We start from the raw sequence: 21,916 nt of genomic DNA on the forward strand, positions 1-21,916 counted from the left end.
CCTAGGGGAGAAATACAACTGCTTGTGAACTGAACTTTGTCATCCCAGGTCGGGCTTCTGGATGTGTGTAAGAGTTACTATCTGGTCATTAAATGCTTATAACCCATTCCTAAAAGCCTTCATGCCAGAAACTATTCTCTTTCCCTCCTGACAGCAGGTGGCTTTCATCTTTGACCTGGATTTGTTTGTTTGTTTGTTTTTATCCTTTTACTACTTGCTGGAAAAGGCTGCTGGATGGTTGGGTAGGCAGGAACATTTGAAGATGGTTTTGTTGAAAGATTGTAATTTTCATTCATCAGGTTAAAAAAATACAGGTGTATTATAAATTCCTTTCTTATCCAACAGATTTGGAGGTAGTAGGTTAGAATTTTCTCATGGCTACCATTAAGTATGGGAGAAAATTGTAAATGCAAATGGGGGAAATGGGGCTGGGGTTGTGGTTCAGTGGCAAAGCGCTTGCCTAGCATGTGTGGGGCAGTGGGTTCAATCCTTAGTGCCACATATAAAAATAAATAAAATAAATGCATGCTGTCTATCTACAATTACAAAAAAAATTTAAAAATAAAAGAAATGGGGGAAATGTGTGAAAATGATATTTATCATCACTTTTACATACTAGAATGTTTAAAAGAACTTGATGACTCGTTTTTATGATGAACTAGCATTGCCTGCATCTGTTAAAGAAATGTTGTTGAACAGAATGCTAAGTACATGTTTATTTATTTAAAATAATTTAAGCACCAACTCTCTATTAGGGTGAAGTAGTAAATCAAACATAATCCTTTTCATGATCACCATATATATTTTTATTGAATCAACACTATTTTTAGTATACATTGCCGACTCTTCCAAAATATACAAATATAGGCAAGGAAATTTAATATATATATATATATGAAAGTTGATGTAATAAAATGAAAACATTTTACAAAGACTTTGTTTTAGAACAACTTGGGAATTGCTAAAACATAAAAGACTGGAGATGTGACTTTAAGAGATATAAATCAAGGATTATGAAATGAGGGAGAAATAAGTCACTTTGTGTTTTCAAATTCATTTAAAAATCCATTACTTTCTGGTAATGTATGCACACATTTTCTCATGGGACTCCTACTGTATATGAGCACATAATCCATTAGTACATTAGGAGGAAGCATCAATATTTTTGCCCATTCATTTTAATATCTAGATTTAATGATAAAATGATCAGAGGATATGAGCCTAAAAATAACCTATATGTAGATAAAATCTGTCTTCACCTCTGTAGACGCCTGAAATCATCCAGTTGTTAGATGGAATAGTATTTGAGAAATGATACCCAAATAATAGAAGCACCATACACAAAATTAAAATTCAAGAGCAATTACATACGTACTTGTTACAGGTCATTTAGTTTCCTTGAAAGAAAACTCTTAATTATTTCACTTCTTTGCTAATCATTACATCTTTTAGTAGTTCTTCATCATGTGCTTATTAACATACAGACACTTTGGCCTGATGTCAAAGCCTTCCTTGATCTTACTCCAATTTACTTTTATTACATTTTCGTTCACTATTTTAATTGATCCCAGTCTTCATGTGAACCAAATTTGTCTCCCAAGGAGTTCTGGATATTAGACCCATTGTTCTTTCCACCTAACTTTAAGTAACTGAAGTTTCTCCTGAACCAGTCTCTACACATGTAGTCTGAGCCCCCCTATCATAAAGACTTAGTATTAAATCTAACTCTTTTGTGAAGCCTTTCTTCATTTTCCTATTTAAAGAAATTTCAGAGAAGGCTCTCCTTGGCTCTCTATTCATTTCAAAATACTTTTGTCAATTTTTACTTGTTGTTTCAGTTATTTATTAAGTGTTTATTAAATTGGTTGGCAGGGTATTAGTGAAATATCTGGAGTAAGCATTGAGTTAAGACAATAAGGAATGAATTTTCTCTTGAGAATTAAAAACTACTGTAACACAACTAGCAGCTATCATGCATTTTATTATCACCACAAGCCAGCAACAGCATTGATACCACCAATTATCAGTGCTGAGGCAAGCATATAAGCAAGTTTATTTAACTTTTTTTGGGGGGATAGGGGTTATGCTGGGGCTAGAACCTATGGCCTTGTGCATGTAAGGCAAGCATTCTACCAACTGGGCTATATCCCCAGCCCAAGAAGGGTTTATTTTAAAAGGAGTAACATAGACTTCTCCCAAGAGGGAGAAGGAGGCTATAGCTGTTATCCTGGTATCCCCAAAAGTGAGGATAATCTGCTTTTTTTATATGTTCTAAGCTTCCTTTATTCTCCTGCTCTCTTTGCCTTAACTCTCTCCTTTCTGCATACAGACTAGGCCCAAGATATGCTCCATGGGATGGCCAAAAGGTGTGAAGCAGATGGGCTGGAGGAGCCAAGCAGGAAGGGGGCCTAATTAAAAACTCCCTGTAGGGACAATCCCTTAGCAACAGGTTGGAGCAGGGGCAGGTTATCTTGATTAGGGTGGAGGAAGGGCTCTGAAGGTATTAGCATTTCAATCTCCAACTTCCCAGACCCAAATTGGCCTCCTTGATCTGATCTGACTGGATTTATCTATCTACACTGACACTCTTTTAATTCTAGCTTCAGAATCAGTGACAAAATACTACAACTAGGAAAGTGTTTTGTTAATGCTGATTCTAAACAATGCTGTTAGTCATTATGTTTATATTATGTGGACATTCATATGTATAGTTAGTCCCCAGCACACATGAACTGAGCTGAACATGTTCCACGTGTAAATTTATCATGATTTGGCATCATGCAAAATTAACACAGTAAGTGCAAACTGTGAAGTGTGATAAATGTTTGTTTGTTACATTTTTAGCTCATATAAGACATATTTTACTGAAAACTCATGTCTTTAAATTAAAAAAAAATAATTATTGTTTGGTATAAGAAGTACATGTATGACTTTAATTCTCTTGCTTAGAATTGTCATTTGGATGCTTTTCTCTAATTTGGTTTATTTTGGAGATAAAGAAGCACAGAGAAGATAGTTCCTAGATATTCAGATATAAAACATGACAGTTAACTTTTCATTAACTTTATAGAACATCATGTAATGAAGGATTAAAAAAAAATTTGTATAACATTTAAATACAGATAAGTTAATGGAAAAAGTAGCTCCAAAAGTACCTTTCAAAACTTGAAATTGAATACATTGTATATTTATTCCATGAATCAGTCTTGCTCTTTTATTATAAGAATAGCAGGGTTGGCTGAATCAAATAAATGAAAAATCATAATAATTAAATGTTTACAGGACATATTAATTTAAAAATCAGAAATATATCTTTTTTGCTGGATTATTAAATAGCCCAATTGTTCTTATTCTATTTAATCGATTAGAAAGTTTTTTTGGCTAAATGCCTAAGGAAACATTTTAAATAAAATATTTCAAAACAAAAGTAAGCTATGGAAAATATAGGCTGATATCTTTTAAAAGATCATTTTCCTGTATATTCATATTATGTATATATTTATGTCACCTTGATGTTTAATTATAAATGCACAAAATTTGGAAAAAGAATACTTTTAAGTTTATACAGAAGCAGAGTTCTTCTAAAGGCTGGAAATGTTTCTTAATCATAGAAATAATAACAATCAGTGCTAGCATTTATTGCACTCAAGTTGCCTGGCATTATGTTAAGCATTTTATACAGTTTTTTTCCATTTGATCATATTAATCATATTTTATTGATGAGAAAACAAGTAATTGGATAAATTAATCTTTTGTATGTCATGGCAGAAAAAATTGGAAGACACAGGATTTGATCCCAAGCCTACCTTGATTGTTAGAGTCTTATAGGCATCTCCTCATTCAGCAGTTATATTGCTTTCATGGCATTTCTTTAACCATTAGAAAATCACCATTGGTTGAAGGAAAGAACTGACTTTTCCTTTATTTGGAAGTTGAAAGACTCAATATCCAGGCTCTATTTTTTTTAAACAATAGAATTAATAATGTACCACTTGTATTAATAATGATAACTACCAGTTATAGTTGGTGACAGAATCATGTTGGTGAAATTTTATCTTTATTTTTGTTTTCCACATTTCAGAATGATGTAGGAGGACAACGCAGCTTGATAAACAAATGGACAACTTTTCTTAAAGCCAGATTGATTTGTTCCATTCCTGGAAGTGATGGGGCCGATACATATTTTGATGAGCTCCGTAAGTCATGTGTTCTTTCTTTCCTGGAAAAGTCTTTCTACCTGTTTAAGCAATTCATCATTTGTTATATTTTACTCCAAATACCTGATTATATGTAACTCAGCACAGCTTACAAGGAATGGTTCTTACTAAATTTGCAAACTCAAAGCACATGCCGTGCTCTAGGCCTAGAGTTACATGAAGTAACTCCTCTCTTTGTAAGAGTCTTAGAAACTAGTGAAGGAAACGAAATTACAGCAAGTGAAAGGAAGATATAAGTCCCCAGAGTACAAAATTCATCCATCCCTTCTTCAGCTTTTCCCTTCCTTGGAAGCCACTTTCTACACAGAGGAAGAGTTCAGGTTCCTCATTCTGTGGACGCCCTCTGCTGGACAGACTAGGAGACTTTTCTATTCCCCATTTCTCCCAATTCTACAAGCTAATTCTAGAAAGAACACTTTAGTTTTATATAACTTACGGCTTCATTAGTTTTTATCTTCTCAAACTTGTTTAGATTTGCCATGCAGTGTAAAAATAGTTATCTATACAATCTATTACTTTATCATTATTATGTGTTTGATACTATTAAAGTGTATATTCAATAGCATGGGCCATCTCTCATGTAGTATATAAGTACACTCACCTCTTAAATACTCTTTTACAAAATATTACTTGCAAATAATCTACCACCAATATTGTGCTATTTACTTAAACAATATTTTAATATTATTATTGAAGAAGTAGTTGAATTACTAAGTTGACACAGAGTGTATAACACATTTTTACACTAGAGGGTAAAAAAAAAATCCTTTTTCTGGTTTTTATTTTATATGAAATCACATGCTGATAATTAGAAACAGTCATAGATTATCAATTGGATCACCTCATTTATGTGATTGAAGTAAACAACTGAGAGGTTAAATGTTCAACTCAATGTCACATAGCTAGTGAGAAAACTTTTACCCTTAATTTCTCTTTTTAATATAAGCTTTGCATTTCCCCTTAATTTCCTAAGAGACAGTATAGTACTCTGTTATCTTAATTTTGTACACTGTTTAGAGTTTCAGAGATATTTATTATTTTTAAAAGAATATATATAATATTAAAAATTAAAATATACTGAATAATTATTTTTTCCATTAATAGAAGATATTTATTTACTCCCCACAAGAGACGAAAGAAATCCTGTAGTTTATGGCGTCTTCACCACAACAAGGTATGTAAAAAAAATGTTTTTAATCCTTTTAGAAAAGTTATATACGTATGTGAACACATATAGTTACATGATTTTTGTCTCTTTCTTTATAGCAACATGCTATACGATGTTTTCCATTTTACCTGTTCACTTAGTGTTTTTTAGAAATCTTTCATATCCCTATAAAAACTTGCTTCCTTCTTTTTAAACCAGTATAGCAGCCCCTATGTCACTAAAGTTACTTAAGCAGCCCTCTGTATGTTCCTGGTTTCTAGAACTTTGCTGCCACACATGGTGCACCATAGAACATGCCATTCCACATGTGAACAAGTATATCTCTGAGATGAATTCTTAGCATAAAATTGGTGGGTACAAAAGATGTCTGCATATACTATTCATAATAAATACTTACAAACTTAGGGACATAGAAGTAACACTAAAGAAATGAATGAGAAATGATTAAGTTCACTGGCAAAGCTGTGATTAATTAATCATGAATGGGATTCTCTAGACTTTTATCTTCTCATCACATCACAAGATGTCTTACTTGCATGTCCTGCTACCTAAAATGATGAGAGTGTGGATGTTAGGACCATGTCACTATTTACTTCTTTAACAATGAAAGTTGGCTCTATCCACCCAAAGAAGAATAACCAGTTAGCAGTAAAAGTAGGACTAGAACAGAGAGGGTTTTTTAAATTTTTATCCCTGTATTCTTGTTTTCTTTCTGTCTTCTAAACATCATCAAGATTTTGTGAATTGCTTAAAAATTGTACTAGCATCTATGAAGCTTTCTCCAAGAAGATGTGATCCTCGCTGTCTTCATTTTATTTCAAGAGTAACCTACATTTGACAATATTCAAAGCATATTTTTTGCCCCTGTTACATGTTACTGCTTTTGAATTTGTAAATATTTTTCACTCTTTCCACAACTCAGCTCTCAATGTATGTTGACAGGCATATTGGAAGAACTATGATATTGTTTGGTTTTAGTGTATTCTTTTGAATAAATCCTTAAACTATTTTGTATACATGTTCTAGTTTGGTTTCCTCTTTATGGCATATTCCTCATTTCGTTCATAATACCTTCTACACAAACTGAAATTCTCTAATGGTTCAGAATATATCAAAAAACAAAATAGTATTTGATTAATTATAAAATGAAGTTAATATTTGAACATGAGAATAAAGAAAATAGCTTAAGAACTTGCTATTTTGGAATTCATATTTCTGTTACTTTATATATGAATATAAAAATATGCAGACTTCTGAGTTTGGTTGCATACACTTATACCTCACACTTTAAGAGGCTGAGGTAGGAGGATCACAAGCTCAAGGCCAGCTTTAGCAACTTGGTAAGACTCTGTCTCAAAATAAGAAATAAAAATAGTCAGGGATGTAGCTCAGTGGTAGACTGTTCCTGGGTTCAATCCCTGGTAGAAGACAAAAAAAAAAAATGCAGGAAGAAAAAATGTCTGTAGTTACTCAATTATCTCAGCCCTAGATCTCTTGGCACCTTTCCTTTCACAGAACTTTCTTTGAAGTCAATGTGTGCTTCATATACAAGACACAGATATGTGCCAGGGAAATGCAGCCCCAAGATAGTTCTTTTTTTTTTTCCTATCAAGTTTCTGCCCACCCAGAATGTGAAGTTACAAGTTAGCTCTCTGTTCTTGGTGTTCTTTGTTATTTTATTTTTTAGTGGTGCTCTGAAGACTGAGGTAATGTCAGAATGTATGTCATGTCTTTGTCAAGTGAGAAGACATAATTAGCCTGCAATAATGCCAATGCCATTAAACATGATGCATTATTCTTTTAAGAATTCTTTTAAGATTTCATAGCAGATGTGTAATTTTTATGGGAACATCACCTCTCTTCTTAGCTGCTAGTTTTCTCCTAACTGCCTGTTCACCGTTACCTCCTGATGTTTCCTATTAATGTCATTCCAAGAATATTAATAATTGAGTTACTCATGCTAGAGAATTGTTGGCTTGTTTGTGCAATTCTGAGGTGATAAGTTTCTTAGATCATAAAGGGTGATCTCATTTTTTAATAACAAGAATCATTGAAAGAAATCATTCAAAGAAATTTAAAGAAAATGTCCTGTAACTTCCAGAACTAAAATAAAAAAAGAATTATCTGATGGTGTTAACAGTTTATATCATTAGTGTGCAAAACTTTGTAGAATTCTTATGGAGCTTCTCTTAAATGCTGTCTCTGAGATTATGTAATTATAAGTAAGTATAAGATAAGTAACTATAAAAGCTCAATTCAAGTAGCAAAATGCAAAAAAAAAAATGAAACATTTAAAAATCAGTTTAATAAACATCATATGAATAAATTATTTAACTTATGTGAATTTTATGATGAACACTATTTTTTGCCATATATTTATTGGTGTTTTACCATTGTACATTATGGTGTGATTTGTTGCTGCTATTCATATACACACACAACATAAATGATATAATTTGAAGGATATCTTTCCCCAGTATTTCCTCTTTCCTTCCCTCCTTTCTTTCTCTGGCCCCTTTCCTCTAATCTTCTGATCTCCCTTCAGTTTTCATGAGATCCACCTCCTGCTTCCTTTCCTTTTCTTTTTCCTCTCTGGCTTCCACATACATGAGAACACATAGAACACTGGACTTTCTGAGTCTGGCTTATTTTGCTTACCATAATTGAACATTCACTTCAAAAAGGAAGATAAACGTGAGATGATTGTTATTCAACATCTAAATATAAATTATTTACATTATTTACTAAAAGTAGATAATATAACTTTTTTTTAAGAGAGAGAGAAAGAGAATTTTTTTAATATTTATTTTTCGGTTTTCGGTGGACACAACATCTTTATTTTTATGTGGTGCTGAGGATCGAACCCAGCGCTCTGCGCATGCTAGGGGAGCGCACTACCGCTTGAGCCACATCCCCAGCCCCAACTTTTTATATTTTAAACTCTTTATAAGGCATTACATTATAATAACTTCAAATAAAATTGAAGGATATATAGAAAAACACAGTACCATTTTCTGCATTTTCTTCTCTATCCCCCAGTTTTTCTAGATAATTTTAAATAAAAATTTAGACCTCACTTCCTCCTTGAAAACTTATGTGACAGCCATGGTCTGGGTACACATCCATGTGCTTACTTAATATATTTATTTACAAGAGACTTAATCACCTATTTGTCAGGATTTCTTAGCCATAAGCTCTTTGAGGACATAGGCACCTCCCGCCTTTTTTTTGCATCACCTGTCAAATAGAATTTGCCAAATATATTTGTCCCCACAGCTCCTGGTTCCAATATGTGCAAAATAAAAGCCCATTGGATGGTTGTGAATGACAGGATCATGTTGCTTTCTTTCAGCTCCATCTTCAAAGGCTCTGCTGTTTGTGTCTATAGCATGGCTGACATCAGAGCAGTTTTTAATGGTCCATATGCTCATAAGGAAAGTGCAGACCATCGCTGGGTACAGTATGATGGAAGAATTCCTTATCCCCGACCTGGCACAGTATGTATCCAACTTAATAATTGAATTATTTTTTTAATCCCATATTCAATTCTTAGTCCTATTATAAACTTAACTACTCCCACAACAATGTGGGCTGTTGATTTTTAAATAGCTATTATTTATTTTCACTGATGTCTTAACATTTCCATCCTCCACTTGAATATATTTGTTTTGACTAGAGAATTTTAAATACTATGGGAAATGATGAACTACATTGTAATGAGTGGATTATGGCCCAAGGTATAGTTTATCCCAAGTATGTCTATAGAATCATTAAAATGACTTAGTTACCTAGAGTGAAAAATATTCTAAGTTAGATGGAAATGCCAAATACGTATTAGTTCCAAACGTACAGTTGCACATAAAGCTAAAAAGTCTTCTAGCTGCTTCTTCTACTTTGAAAAGACTTCATCAGTTATGATGGCCCGTTTAAGTTATCTTCCTTCTTGTAATGTATGAATCTTTTCTTTATTTTGTTGCACCTTTATTTTGTTGCTTCATTTCTTAGACAGGAGGCGATTTTAAAGAACCCTCAGTTCAAAATTCTTATCAAATAGTATAATTCTTATCATGTTTAAAGCACACATGAAGCAAGTAATAATTTATGCATTTGTTTGAAAAGAAAACAACTGAACTTGTAGTGCTGTTTGTACATTGTAAGCAGAAGATTACTTTTCATTTTGTTGGTAGAATTAAAATAGTTGAAATTATTTAAATAATTCAAGATTGGTTAGTTGAGGTAATATTAAAAGGAAAAATAATTTTATTTAATTTAGGACTTTTTCTCAATATTTCTACCTAGGGGTCTAAAATAATAACCAAAATCTCTGAGAAAAATGTTGACTTAACCATTTAAATTCTATTTAATATTACCTTTTCATATGTTCATTCATAAGGAGGAACTAGCTGGTGGTTAGGCTTTCTGAATTGTCTTTCCATCTTCCTGTTATGCAACTTAATTTTGGAACCACACTAAATATTTCTATTCTCCCTTTTATAATTCATTCATATAAATCTGCTTCAGGGATGGGTGTTTTTGTTGGGGGGGGGCTGGTTATGATGAAATAACTGTTTTGTGAAAATATTTTTTCAATTAATATTGTGATTTTCATAATTCACTTTTGTTTTTCCTCTTTTAAAAGATGATAACAAAAACACAACCTGTCATCTACCCTCTTAAATTTTTAAGTGTATGATACATTAACATTGGCTACAGGTACTATGTTGGATAGCAGATCTCTAAAACACATTCATATTAGTCAACTGGAATGTTGCATCCATGGGACGGTAACTCCCCTATTTCCCTTTTCCCTAACCCTTTGTAACCACCATTACATACTTTGATTTTATGAATGTGGCTTTATCCATAACTTCCATGAGTGGAATCATATCTTTCTGTAAATGACTATTTCACTTAGCATAATGTTCTCAAGGTTCATTCATGTTGTTGCCTAGCATAAAACCTCCTTCCTTTTTTCACCTTTTTGTTATTCATTAATTTATTGATGTGCCTTTAGTTATTTCCTTATGTTAACACACTGATTTTAATTCAGGCCATTACAAATGTTTTCCCCAATTATTGGATGCAACAGGAGAAAGAATTTGGTGCTGATATCATCCACATTAATTATAGCAAATTATTTGAATACATAGACACAGCAATTGAGTCCTGTGATACTCAGAAATGGAAAATAATAATCAAAATAATTACCTATGTTTTAAGATTACATTAATTTTGATTACAATGTAAGTTAGAAATGCTAATGTGAATTAGCATTTTTACAAAAGTGATTGTTGTCACTATTTACCAGCGCTGGCTGAAAGAGATGTGAATGTTATACACAGCTTAAGGAAAACTCATATTTTTAAGACTCTCCAAAGTACATAGCCACTTCTCTGAAATGACAATAAGTATCCCCCAAAATCAGACAACATAAATATCAATGAGGAGTGGTTTTCATCAGTGGAATTATGTAAAATATGCTGGTCTTTTCTGCTGAATCCTCAAAATAACTCTAAACAAATTTGGGAATACCTAAAATAATTTATAGATGTGTAAACTCTTTATTTTCTTACTTCTTTAGTCACTTTAAAATAATATTCTATTTTATTTGCTTATGCTATTATTCTGCGTCTACGTTATATTTTTTTATTTGGAATGCTGATGTTGAGGTTAGAAACAACATATATCTGATGTGAAAACCTATTACACAAACATGCTTTGCCTAAACAAACTTTACCATTTTAAATAATTACATTTTAAAATCATTGAAATTGTGTTTCGCAGTATATCAAGTGACTACACTTGTAAATTTTGAGAATGTAAGAGCTGGAGTAGATGATAGAGAACACATAATTCACTCTTGTCTTATTTAGGAGGAATCTGATGCCCAGAATAATTAAATAATTTTCCCAATATCATGTTGCCATAAAAAAGCAGAAGGATAAAGAATATGATTGGAATTTTTTGGTTGAGTATGCTCTCTCTATTCTGTGATATTCTATGATAAGTCACCTGTTTTCTAACATTCACCTGTAGTTATAGTGCTGAATGTCCTACCTAAAATTAAATGCATTTGATTTTATATCATCTGCTGCCATTCTCTCTCATCTGCACTTTTTTTAAAAAGCACCCAAAATGGTGATGCTTTCTACTATTTTCTCTCTTTCAGAAATTTTAGTAATAAATTATTATTGAACATTCCTTATGACTTGGAATGAAAAACACTTACATGTTATATCATTACATTCCTAAGAAAATATCATAGCATAGGTACCATTACCTCAAGTTTGTGGGTATGAAAAATACCAGTGAGGATAAGTGGTAAGACTGGGATTACATTTGGATCTACCTACTCCAAATCATAAGTTCTTCTGTTCTACCTTCAAAGTGATGAAAATAATCAAACAGAACCTCTGTTGTATCTCCAAGGATTGAGCTATTGTCTGTACATGTTGCAGTGTAGTGCTGAAACCTTCTTACATTTGTCGTCTTTCTATTATGATTTAGAAGAATATATCTTACTTTATTAAAGTGTTGAAGAATAATTTGTTTTCTCTGTAATTGGTTAGAATGTTTACTAAAGTTATTTTACCCTTAAGTTGAAATTTTAAAATACATTGTTTTTTAAAAATCACCTTTGCTTTCACATTTTCTGTATCCTTGTTGTTACTAAGATTGATATCTAAGTGGTTCTCCCAGAAGTCACCTCAGCTGACATTGTTACTCAGTTAAACACTGTAGGGATGGTAGCATGCTGCATCTACCTTCTCTCTCTCTCTCTCTTTCTTTCTTTCTTTCTTTCTTTCTTTCTTTCTTTCTTTCTTTCTTTCTTTCTTTCTTTCTTTTTTTCTTTCTTTCTTTCTCTTTATTTCTTTCTTTTTTTTTATTTTGACAGAATACTGTATTTCCTTTGACCAAAAGTCAAACCTAAACCCCTAGCCTTACCTGGATGATCTTCAATTTTATTAGGCCTGAAAATTCACAAGGATACATTTATAAAATTCCTTCACTTCAAGTGTTTCTTCTGCCCTCTGGTGTCCAAATAGAGTCTGAACATATATTTTGTACAGGTGGATTTTATCAATCTTATTGATTTACTGGATTTAGTGATATGAATTTCCAAGTGAAATGAAATATGGAAGAATCCACTATAAAGTGAGAGGTATAATTCAGGTATGGACACTAAATTGAAGTCAGGTCAGAACTAATAGACAGCTAGAAAACTCAGAATCTGGGGAGGATTTGTAAAGTCAGATTTCAATTTTCATTGTTGATTCATTAGAAATAATTTATCAGTTTCAAGATACTAAGTTAGTCTTATTATGTAGTTTTATTCTGTGTTGACAAGTTATTTTTTATGCATGAATGTAAAATACTAGTCAATATTTACTGAAAAGTGAGTTTCAGTTTTAAACCATTCCCTTATCAAAAAAGTAAGAAGAAAGTACTAGTTTTTGAAATTTAAATATTTATGAAACACATTTTACTACTTTTAAAACATTTTTTCCATAAAACATTTTTTCCATAGTTACTGATATTTTATAAATGCCTAATTTTGTAAAAATTACAGTTCATTTCTTAATTCCATTTCCTTCTACGTGGTTGCTGGTTTAAGTGTGAAGATTTTTTATCTTTTTAATGTAATCCATAAAACACATCATTATCTTAACTAATCCTCCATTTGAGGGCAGGGTGTAAAAGAGGTAGTGATAGCTACTATCATTGGTTTCATAACTTTACTATGTGAATACTGATGATAGATACAATACAACTCCTAGGAGTAGCTTAAACATCAGTAAGACCTGTTCTTTCTTTGTATATAGATATTTTTTAAAAAGTGTTGCAAATAGTGAAGAAACCAAAACATAGTGAAGAAACAAAAAAACTAACTGAAAGCCTACAATCTTTTAGTATCTTTCAAGATCTCTCCTCTCTCATGCTCTTGTTCTTGCTTGCTCTCTCTCCTCTCTAGTGAGTTTCTTGGTTCAAAATTTCAAGCCAGGCACAAATGGTACATGCCTGTAATCCCAGCAGCACGGGAGGCTGAGGCAGGAGAATTGTGAGTTCAAAGCCAACCTCAGCAAAATGAGGGGCTAAAGCAACTCATTAAGACCCTCTCTCTAAATAAAATACAAAATAGAGCTGGGGATGTGGGTCAGTGGTCAAGTGCCCCTGAGTTCAATCCTGGTACCCACCCCATCCCCCCCCAAAAAAAAAAAGATTTTGAAGCAGAGCTATTTTTTCAGGGACTCCAAGGCATGGTAAAAGCATCCTGGAGAGGGTATGTAAAGACTTGACATCTCATGCCAACTGCAGCTTCCACATCTGACCCTAGACATGTAAAAGAAATGCTCATTTTTCAGCTCTTTCTAAAACCACCCTGTACCTCCAGTTTGGCGTAGGGGCTATGGTTGGTTTTCTTTGTCTAATCTTCTTTTCCTGGAGAAAGAAACTCTAAGATACATGGAATATCAAAATTCCTTTTTACTGCTTATTGCCCTTCCATGATTTATTTCTGAATATCATTTGTTTTGTTAGTGGGACAAAAAGAGGAAATAAATATTAAAATGTCCTGTAAAACTTGATTAACAAAACTTATTATCCTTCTTTTCTGCTAGATTAAAACCTCCTGAACTCAGGATGTGAGTAGATGTGTGAAACAGTTCTTATTTATTTTCTCCCAAATTATTAGAAGTGTAAAAGACATTGAGAAATTAGAAGGTTCTTTTGATTTCAGGTTCACTAAAAAATTTGTCTTAGCAAAGACACTGCCATAGACCTACCCAGAGACCTGGCATATTCATCTGGGCTAGAAAGATCTTTTACATATTGGGGCATCACTGAGTCTTACTTGAGGCAAATTTGTGGTTTTGTCACACAAAAGCAAACCCTAAACGGGTTCTCATAGGATCAAAATAACACAATGTTGAGAATGATCTACACAGCAGACTGGATATATGTAATGGTGCTTCAACAAGAAATTTTATGGAGAATTTTCAACTTTTACCCTGGTTTATATTCACAACAACCAGGATTTGAGGTGAACATGGAATCCACAATAGTAAGAGATGCATATGGAACCCACAAGTTCAAAATTCTTTGGCATTCTGTTTTTCTCAGAGTATAGGCTCCATCTAAACTAAGTTTTCGCCTAGTCCCATCATACATTCTTTCCCTAGAGAGCTGATGGCTCTCAGAATTGTATGTCTTTATTAAATTAATGAAGATCCAAAATTGTCAGAAGATTGATTACAAGTTGTGCTGTTCCCATTAAGAATTGTCCTTTTTACTAGTAGTAAAGAGATATTTGACTTCCAAATATAGGTTAACTGGCCAAAGAAAAACATGTAATTCAAGATGTATATAATGAAACCTCCTCTTGATTTCTACAGTTTGGTGAGACTGTGATAGTCTTATCAAAGGAAACTGAGAAATATGGCATAGGACGGAAGAATTCCCTCAGGGTCTTGACCCATCCCCTCCTTTGTACATCTGAAGTATATGGTTAACATTGTGTTGTTGTTTGTTTCATTTTGTTTTAAGGCTTTCAGGGCTTCCCTAGTTAACTTAAAAATCTGTAGAAAACTTTGGGGAAATTGCTTTTTTATAGATGACTTATGCCTCTTCATCATATTGAATTCAGCTTTATTTTCCCCTTAATATCTGTTCAATTGCACTGCCTTCTATTTTCTTGGATAACAACCCACCATTTCCTTGTCACTACCTCTCTCAAATTACTGGAGATAACTCTAAATCCTTTCTTTCCAGGGATTTAGTTCTAGAAGAGAGTAGCAGAGACAGAACTAAAATTGGTTACACTGACCGTGCCTGACAAAAGATCCCTGTCAGTCCTCTGTATCTAGATCTAGGCTTCATTTCTCTAAAACGATGAGAGTAAGCCTGGTTTGGGGGCACAAGCCTGTAATCCCAGCAATTGGAAAGCAGAGGCAGGAGGATTAGAAATTTGAGGTCAGCCTCAGCAATTTAGCAAGGCTCTAAGCAATTTATCAACACCCTGTCTCAAAATAAATAATAAAAAGGGCTGGAGATGTGGCTCAGTGGTTAAGCACCCTTGCATAAATTGATAAGAACCAACTGGTTTCTTCACATGAATTAACCTTTCCAACTGGATTTCAGGTTTTTATTTCCATAGGCCAACTATTGCTTTTAAAATGAAGTTCTTCAAATCATAGTCTACTTATTATGTTTACTAGTGTTTTTGCTTTTTCTGGTGTAGAAATTCCAGTAAGTGAAAGGAATCTTAAAAACAGAGGGGGAGTGATTTACCTCTGCACTGCTATCTCTGGCCTTTCTATCCCTGAACTTTCTATCTCTGATATTTAAGACAAGATCCTTCCTTTGCCATATCTGTTATAGGCCAACTCTGTGATAATCACAGTGATCAGGCGGCACTTACTGAATTTGCATTTTTACATTGTAAATAAAAATCAGACTTTCTTTACATACCATTCATTAAATATTCAGTTTAGTTTCCCCAGTTTGCTGAAAATGAAAGCCTGGTTCAGTCTTTCTTTGTGCCATGTCTTCGCTCACATTAGTCATTCCTCTGATCTGTTTAAAGAGAAACTGCAACCTGTTGAGAATAGCCCGAAGCAGCAGGGGGAGAAAACTTTTAACAGCTGTCTGGTGCCTTGCCAAGGGGCAAAGTTCTCTCATTGGATAAAAACCATTTTTCTTCTCTTATCCATTGCTTCCCACTCCACTCCTAAAAGCCCTATACAAACACAAGGATTTGCCAAGCATAACAGGATCACACCTAGCCAGCTGTGGCAGCCAGCCATGGAGATAGGCGCTGAACCAGGCTCATGGCTGTTGTGTTTACCCTTTCATCTCAGGTTTTTCTAGGCAAGTTCTTTTTTCTCAGATCTTGTGATGGTATTAATGTTTCCAGCAAGATACTGGCATTTTTTTTTTTTTACATTTAGCTAATCTTCTCCTTTCTTTTTAAATTTTTTTCTCTCCCCTCAAATTTTAAGTTGTCTTACAGTTTTTCAAAATAGTTGAGACACAGATAAATTACCTGAGTTATTTCCTCTCCACACAAGATCTAAAGTGATGGAAATTAGGTAAAGTTAGAAAACTGTGAGCAGACATGAAAAAGACCCTGTATGGGATATTCAGCTAGACTATGTGAATAGCCAGGAATTAAAAGGACAGACACAGAGAAAAACTTACGAGATTTTCAATACCCAGAGGTATAGCTGCAATAGGAAAATTTTCTAGGAATTTTTAAAGGAAGATAAATGACTGAATATGGCATCTGCATTACATGGAGTGTTTCCCTATACTTCATGTTTTTCCTTTATGGAATTTTCATTTCTACTTTATTCTTACCTAAATACATTGCTTGGCATCTCGTTATTTTAAATCTGTGCGCTGCACAGCTATATGATATCAAAGCAAAAATTCCACTGGATTGAATGTACTAAAATAACAATGTTTGGTTCATACTGTACTATCTTGAACCTCAGGGAGTAACTCTCTCAAATCACTTTCGTTTGTGCAAGCACAGTGATGCGGACCTGAGAGATCACACATAGCAACGGAGAGGATAAGGATCTCATCCAAACACTGGCAGCAGGCCATGAGGAAAAACTGCCCTAAGAAAATGATATTTCCAAAGATCATTTTATGATAGTGGATAGAAACCAGGTTTTCCTTCCTTTTTTTTAACCCTTATATTTTATTACACATTTATTATATTTTGTCAGAGGCAAGGACTGAGGAAAATTGTTATACTTCTTTCTTAACAAAAGATTTCCATCTTCATTCATCTGTACTTTCTTACCTTAAATTTCTAATTATTTAAAATGTGATATCAAAAATTGTAGCTGGTATGTCATGATATTATTTCTTTTCAAATTTTGACTACTGTGTAACCATAGCTACAAAGTCAAAAGAGATTTTTTTTGCTCTTACGTTGGAGGGTTCTTTCAGAAATGTAATACAAGCAAAATCTTGCTTTTGCTTTGATTTTAATGATAACCAACCAAATTGAACCACAGGCATTAGAAGCTGTAAGTCTACTGTGAGTGGCCTTTGACTAAGCCTCAAACATGCAGCCTGTAATTGGCCAAGAGCTTTGTATTATTTGAGCTTCATATCCACTCTGATTCTCTGCTTAATCTATTTAATACATGGTTCCTTCCATTATCAACTTGACAGATTCCACTTGGCTGAAGGCTAAGTTTCAGAAAAAATGACCAAATACACAGACTTCCATTTTTAGACCAACATCCAGTTAAGGATAACTAAATAAGTACCAAATGGCTAATGAACTAGGACATTTCTAATCCTTTTGTTACAGACCTGGGACAAATAAAGAGATGTCAATAAAGGATCAGTTTCTTTAGACATTCAAGATTTGGTGAACCATAGATATTCTTAAATTAATTGAAGAAAATCATTAACAGTTATTTTAGTACAACTTAGATATATCTTATAATTTAAAAAGAGACATTATGGTTTTTTGCATATGAAGTTTGGGGTCAAGGTCATAAATCATGAAATCTTCAGGATCTACAGCTCCTTAAAAATGACCTTTAGACAAATGGCATGTTTTTGGAGCACTGATGGGATTATAGTGAGTACCTAGTACAAATGGCTGAGATCAATAGAACCTATGTTTCAACTCAAAAAGAAAACTAAAAAAAAAGGAAAAATTTTCATATAAATTTTCTCTTACATTTCTCATTTGTTCTATTTACCTGTATCAATTAACTATAATTTTCCCTTCCAAAAAATCCGTTAGTTCATTAAAAATTCAAATGATTAACACTAGTATTCTATAAGATAACGTACTAAATTATATTTTGAAATATACATTAGATTTAGGATATAAGTTAGGATACATTTTCTGAAAAACAGTCAAATTATAAATTGATTTCCTTATTTTTGGATAAAGGTACCTGAAATTCATTAAATTTGTACCAAGTTGGACTTTTAAATTTTTACCACCAGAGGGCAGATTATGCTAGCTATTTATTTAGTAGATTCTCAAAGTGACACAAGGGGCAATTTTAGACAGAAGGGGAAAATTCTCCAAGGGTTTCTTCACAGATTCTTTAGTGGAAGAACTGTTGAATTGTTTCCAATATAATTTTCACACCAGTTATAATAAAGCTAGATAATTATGATTCCAAATTATTAAACTGCTTTCTAAAGTATTTTTGTGACCTGTTGTTTTGTTCCTTTTGTTGTTAATAGACATGGTTTCAATTGAACTAAAATCTTAACTTTATTCAAGGGACACTGAATATGATGGTTTTCCATATATTCACATGTTTAAAAGTTTAACATTTATTTCAACCTAAATTCCAAGTATCTTCATTAGAAACAATAATCTTTATAAGAATCAGTGTGTATAAAGAGTTCACTATGGAAAAATTTAGAAAATATAGATATAATTTAGAATATTTTTGAAGTGCAAAATGGGATTTAAATATATTAGGTGTCCACTACACTTATTTACAGGTATATTTGGATATGATTCCATATCATTCCTTCAATATTATCCATGATATATCTTAAAAGCTTCATTAGAATCAAGTGTAAATTTCTTAGGTACATAAATAATGTCTTATTCACATTTCTTTTTAGTGCCCAAGCAAAACCTATGACCCACTGGTTAAATCCACCCGAGATTTCCCAGATGATGTCATCAGTTTCATAAAGCGGCACCCTGTGATGTATAAGGCAGTATACCCGGTTGCAGGAGGACCAACTTTCAAGCGAATCAATGTGGATTACAGACTGACTCAGATAGTGGTGGATCATGTCGTTGCAGAAGACGGCCAATATGATGTAATGTTTCTTGGAACAGGTGAGTTCAAACTAGACTAAGTTTTCTTTCAAAGGAATTTTTCATTGTCTGATAAAGAAAGCAAAACCTTCGAAATTATTTATTGGTCAAAATAAAAATGAATAATTATTAGACCATACCTTGTCAGTGTTTCTTAAAATTATTTAACACATGCTTTTAACTGATACTATAAACATCTGCTATCCTATTTAAGATTAAAAATATATTTGTATCTTGTGGTTGCAATGGGCCTAGTATAGATTAGGTGCTCAAGACATATTTGTTGAATGACCATGGACTAAAATTAAATTAATAGAGCAAAACAATTTATTTTCCAACTTTACCTTTCCCTCTCTTACCAGGGTATCTGATAAGCTCTACCCCAAGGACTCTCAGTTTGAGAACTACTGGCTTAGTTGACTTAATATGGCTTTTTAAAAACATTAATCATTATTTTATAAAGACTTTAAGCAGAATTTCTTAGAGATTATTTTTTCTGTTCTTGAATTTTGTAGATTAAAATAAATTTTGTGGTCTCTCATTCTTGAAGGTCATCTTATTTATTTGTTTTGCTAACTCAGTAATTACAAAATGAGTTAAATGTATTGTTTGCAGAAAAAGACACTACATTTTTGGTGAGTCTCCAAAATAGGAAAAATTATTATCTAATAATACTTTTCTATTGTGAATTCTAATGGCAGTAATGATAATATGTATCATTAAAGTAAAACTGTTGCATTTTAGACACTATGTTATCTAATAGATTGAGAATTTAATAAAGAAATAGAAATTAATAGGTTTTTTGACAAACAGACATCTTTATTGGAATAGTTTTTTAAGTGTGTAAAACAATTTTAGAATTATTTGTTTTTTAAAACCAAATTGGTTTTGTAGAAGTTAGGTTTCTTAGGAAGCATTTGTGTGATAAATTATTAAAGTGCTTTCTAAGGTATTTTTGTGACCTGTTGATTTGTTCCTTTTTGTTTTTAATAAACATGGTTTCAGTTGAACTGAAATCTTAACTTCAAGCACAATTGTCAAACATGATCATGTTACAGATAGCAATTTTAAGATCCATATAAATAAGGAGTGTTCTCAAGACTGAAGAGATGGCTGTTTAAGGGGTCAGAACTTGAAATAATGAGTCTGTTATTACTGAGTTTGACATTTAATTTGCTCTGTTCATCCAAAGCGCATTCCTAGCTTTTAAACAGTTTATTGTCATAAACATCGTTCAGCCACTAGGTGGTACTACCTAACTTTAACTAAAATTATGGCAATGTTAAAGTAGTCAATTTGACACTTAAAGTGTATAGTTAATATATTTCAAAGATTCCATAGTCATTGACAAACAATATGAAATATTATAGGCTATTTGTGCATATAGTAACATTATTGCATATGTCCCTGTACTTCAATGCCTGCGCTCAGTTTAATGACATTTGTTTTCTATAAATTAATTAAAGTGGTATTTTTTTCTTTTTCCAAAGTAGTCTTTTGAATCTCTCTCTATACTAGCATACCACCACATAGAACTGCAATATAAGATGATGTACTTAAGATATCTTTTCTAAACATCAGATTTCGTTTTACATTGTTAGTTTTATATTGTCTCTTAAGTTGAATTAAAATAATTGAAAATAAAACTTTAGTTTTTGCCATATTAACAATGGTTACAAAGGTAGAATATATTTGAAGAGATGTAGTATCCCTCATATAGACTGGATATAATAGGTATTCAGTAAATATTTATTGCAGAGATCACTATGTAGAAGTAAAACTAGTTTTTTTAATGTACTTTAGAATCTTAAATTAAGATCTAAAATATGTGTTTCATCTCTGTTATCATTTTAAGCAATACTTAAATTAGGCACATATATTTCTTTTGTTAAGAATGTGCACTAAAATGTCAGGTGTGGTGGCTCATGCCTGTAATCCCAGTGATTCTGGAGGCTGGGATTATTTGTATATTATTTGTAATTATTTTATATAAATCATTAAAAAAAAAGTTATGAAACAAACTTTCTTGCTTAACATTTTTATTTTATGAATTTTTTTAAATCTTTGACATCTGCTACTATTTGTCAATTACTAAATATGGATAGATAATAAATGAATAAAGAATATAGATAATAGATAAACTATTTTTAATACTTTTTTTCTTTTGATAGCTTTTATGTTCAAGGAGCATCACAAATTCAAAGCCAACCTCAGCAATTTAGGGAGGCCCTAAACAACTTAGTAAGATACCATCTCAAAATGAAAAAAAAAATAAAGGGCTGGTGATGTGGCTCAGTTCAATCTATAATACCAAAAAAATAAAAATAAAAAAAGAAAGAAAAATAAAAAATATGAACTGATATATATAATTTAATAATCTGTTTATAAAATTCTGTTCTTTTAGCTAAAAGCTATCATGTTTCTTAAGGGCAAAACACTATACATTAGCCTTCATTATTAATCTGATTTCTTGAAAAACATTTAAAGAACAGTGAGACAAGCAATTTGATGGTTTCTAGGAATATACTTAATATTGAAATAGAAACGGCAGGATTATAAATTATGTATTTTTTCAGACATTGGAACTGTCCTAAAAGTTGTCAGCATTTCAAAGGAGAAGTGGAATATGGAAGAGGTGGTACTGGAGGAGTTGCAGATATTTAAGGTACGGCTTAGTCCAGAGTTGCAGGGGGAAAAGAGGGTGAAACT

General features: G+C 32.5%; 1 protein-coding gene across 2 annotated transcripts in view; it reads left to right on the forward strand.

Annotated features, from left to right (window-relative positions):
* Sema3d (semaphorin 3D) overlaps positions 1-21,916 on the forward strand; it is a 183,786-nt gene that overhangs the window by 137,543 nt on the left and 24,327 nt on the right. For both annotated transcript variants that reach the window (XM_078040126.1, XM_078040127.1), the window contains 5 exons: positions 4,082-4,196; positions 5,322-5,391; positions 8,738-8,882; positions 19,006-19,228; positions 21,784-21,872. In XM_078040126.1, the coding sequence (XP_077896252.1) occupies positions 4,082-4,196; positions 5,322-5,391; positions 8,738-8,882; positions 19,006-19,228; positions 21,784-21,872 (642 nt within the window). The remainder of the gene's footprint in view (positions 1-4,081; positions 4,197-5,321; positions 5,392-8,737; positions 8,883-19,005; positions 19,229-21,783; positions 21,873-21,916) is intronic.

This window comes from Ictidomys tridecemlineatus, chromosome 2, assembly GCF_052094955.1.
Source record: "Ictidomys tridecemlineatus isolate mIctTri1 chromosome 2, mIctTri1.hap1, whole genome shotgun sequence".
Taxonomy (NCBI): domain Eukaryota; kingdom Metazoa; phylum Chordata; class Mammalia; order Rodentia; family Sciuridae; genus Ictidomys; species Ictidomys tridecemlineatus.